The 3,037-nt window shown below is 66.4% G+C and overlaps 1 protein-coding gene across 1 annotated transcript; it reads left to right on the top strand.

Moving 5' to 3' along the window:
• Positions 1–117: 117 nt before the first annotated feature.
• MNEG_15718 (putative DNA replication licensing factor MCM2) lies at positions 118–2,305 on the top strand (the record flags this gene model as incomplete). The annotated part of the gene is made up of 6 exons (XM_014035811.1): positions 118–169; positions 250–392; positions 593–703; positions 1,001–1,071; positions 1,396–1,573; positions 2,240–2,305. The coding sequence occupies 6 exons, from the start codon at positions 118–120 to the stop codon at positions 2,303–2,305; spliced, it is 621 nt and encodes a 206-aa protein (XP_013891265.1).
• Positions 2,306–3,037: the final 732 nt, after the last annotated feature.

Raw genomic sequence — 3,037 nt, 5'->3', positions numbered from 1 at the left:
TTGTGATGGCGGTGGGACGCCTGCGCAGGTGTAGTGTGGGTGAGGGTGTGGTTGTGGGCGCGTCGGGCATGCGGGCGGGCAGGCAGGCGAGGGGGCACACGGCGGATCGGAAGGCGGATGGAGATCTTGCGGGGCGCGGGCCTGGATCCAGCCGCCGCTCGGCGGAGAGGTGCACCCCGCCGCCCCCCCCCCCCATTTGTGCCGCGCCACGCCCCCCTCACCCCTGCAATCCCCCTGAACCCCGCGCAGGCAAGGGTGCGAGCGCGGTGGGTCTGACTGCGGCGGTGCACAAGGACCCCATCACGCGCGAGTGGACGCTGGAGGGCGGCGCGCTGGTGCTGGCGGACAGGGGTGTGTGCCTCATCGACGAGTTTGACAAGATGAACGACCAGGTGGGGGAAGGGGGGGCGTCGGCGCACGATTGTTGAAGGGTGTTGGGGTGAAGCGAGCGCCCGTGGTCTGGGGTGTAAACCAGGGAGCGGGGCTGGCGACACCGATGACACCGCCCCCGTTCCCTCCTCCGCCCTCTTCCTCCCCCGCCCGTCGTTCACCCAAACCCTGAAACCTCGCCTTTGAACCCTCAACCCTGAAGGACCGCGTGTCCATCCACGAGGCCATGGAGCAGCAGTCCATCAGCGTGTCAAAGGCCGGCATCGTCACGCAGCTGCAGGCGCGGTGCAGCGTCATCGCGGCGGCAAACCCGGTGAGCCCGCTCGCTCGCACACGCGCGCTCTTCGGCGCGGCCACGGGGTAACGCGGGGAGCGGCTGCGCGGCGGGGGCGGGGCCGGGGGGGGGGGGGCCGGCCCCGGCCGGCGCGGCGTCAGCGGCCCTGTGCGCCGGAACAGGGGTGGGGGAGGACGCGTCCCTCCCCGGGGGCCGCGCGAACCGCGCTGCGCCAGCCCCACCCTGAACCCTGCACCGCAGACCCTCACCCGCCGGCCGCCGAGCCGCGGGACGCCGAACTTTGACCGCCTTTGACGCCGCCGCGCGCCCCCGCAGGTGGGGGGCCGCTACGACCCCAGCAAGACGTTCAGCGAAAATGTGGAGCTCACGGACCCCATCCTCTCGCGGTGAGGGCTTATGATGTATTATTTATTAGGGCATATCAATTGATGAGACGGGTGGTTGGCGTCCCTGTGCGTGTGCGTTTGCGCCAGGGCGGGGCGTCTGTTTGTTGGGGTGGGAAACGGTGTGTGTGCAGCTGTGTGTGTTTGGGGTGGGTGAGAGGGACTACATGAAGCGCGTGAATCGAGTGCAGGGGCACCCGCATCGCTACCCGCCCCGCCGCCTTCCCAAACCAGAAACAAATCGTTTGCGCACACCCACCCACCCACCCACCCACCGAACAACCTACCGACCGGCCGACCGACCCGCGCCTCCCGGTCAACCCTCAGGTTTGACTGCATGTGCGTCGTGCGCGACGTGGTGGACCCCATCAACGACCAGCGGCTGGCGCAGTTTGTGGTTGGCAGCCACGCGCGTAGCCACCCCAGCCTCGCGCCGCTGGACCCCGAGAGGGCGGCGGAGAGGGCGGAGGCGCAGCAGGTCGGGGAGGACGGCACGCTGCCGCAGGTGGGTTGGGTGTGCCTGGGTGGTTGTGTGCTGGTGTGATGATGGTTGAATGTTTGTGTGCTTGTGTGATTGAGTGGTGAGCGTGTGGTGTGTGGAGGACGGGACGCTGCCGCACGTGGGGTGAGGCGCGATTGGGTGTAAGTGTTTGTCTTGTGTGAATTGTGGTGTGATTGTGTGCTTGTGTAGTTATGTGATTGTTTGGTGAGCGTGTCATGTGGGGAGGACGGCACGCTGCCGCAGGTGGGGGTGCGGCGGCAGGGGCGATTGGGTGTGTGTGTGTGTTTGTGCAATCGTGTGTGTGTGTAAGTGTGTGTGTGTGTGTGATTGTGTGTGTGTGTGTGGTGGAGGGAGAGAGAGTGAGAGTAACAGTGAGAGAGAGCGTTGTGTGTGTGTGTGTGTGTGTGTGTGTGTCTTCTTGTGCAAGAGTGAGGGACAAAAAGGGAGGGGACAGGAAGCGGGTTTGTGGGGATGGGTTGCGTGCTGCCCAGGGCGTGTGAAATTGCCAGGTCCACCATGTGTGATATTGCGGGTGTCTGCAAACCTCAGGACGCGCAGGATCGGTCTGCTCAGACAGCTCATGCTGCTGCATGCCCGCTTGCGCTGAGTGTGCGTCCCACCAACGCCAAACCCTGAACCCCCAACCCCTGAACCCCCACCACCCCGCAGGCCGTGCTGCGCAAGTACATCACGTACGCCAAGCAGCACTGCCGGCCGCAGCTCACGCAGGTGTGAGAGGAGGGGGGCCGCGAGAAAGACGGCAGGCAGCGCCGCGGCGGCGGCAGACGGTCACAGAGCTGTCCGGCCTGCGCTTGCGGCCCCCTCACCTGGGACCCTGGCTCGCGGCCTTGATCGGGGCGGCGCCCATTTTCACCGACCTCTCGACCTCTGAGGTGCATCCTCGCCCAGCCCTCCACAGCCTCGCAACTCTTGCCATCCAACGATGGCCCCCAAACATCGCCAATTCCACCCGCCCAACCATCACCACCGCCACCTCGACCGCCACTACAAAGCGCCCTAGCCGCCGCTCTCAACTGCCGTCCCCAACCGCCCCCGACCGCACCCCAGTCCGACCACGACATGCTGGTGCGCGTGTACACCGACCTGCGCCGCGAGGCCAGCCGCACCCACGGCATGCCCATCGCGGTACGACACCTGGAGTCTATGATCCGCATGGCGGAGGCGCACGCGCGCATGCACCTGCGGGACGCGGTCACTGGGGACGACGTGCAGGTGTGTGTGTGTGGGGTGGGCTGCGCGTGTGTAGGGAGGGTGGGGGTGGGGGTTGTGCAGGTGCGGGTGCGGGGCATGAGTGTGCGTAAGTATGTGTCGAATCGAGTGGCTGTTGTGTGTATGGGTGTGTGCTTGTTTATGAGAGAGCAAGGGGGGTGGTTGGCTTGTGCAGGCGTGCTGGGGGTCAATCGCAGTGCCAGGACCCCAGGCCGCGGCCTTTGTGCGTGGGGAGGG

This window comes from Monoraphidium neglectum (assembly GCF_000611645.1).
Source record: "Monoraphidium neglectum strain SAG 48.87 unplaced genomic scaffold scaffold05594, whole genome shotgun sequence".
NCBI lineage: Eukaryota > Viridiplantae > Chlorophyta > Chlorophyceae > Sphaeropleales > Selenastraceae > Monoraphidium > Monoraphidium neglectum.
Note: the sequence above shows the minus strand (reverse complement) of the source record. Positions and strands in the feature narration are given on the sequence as shown.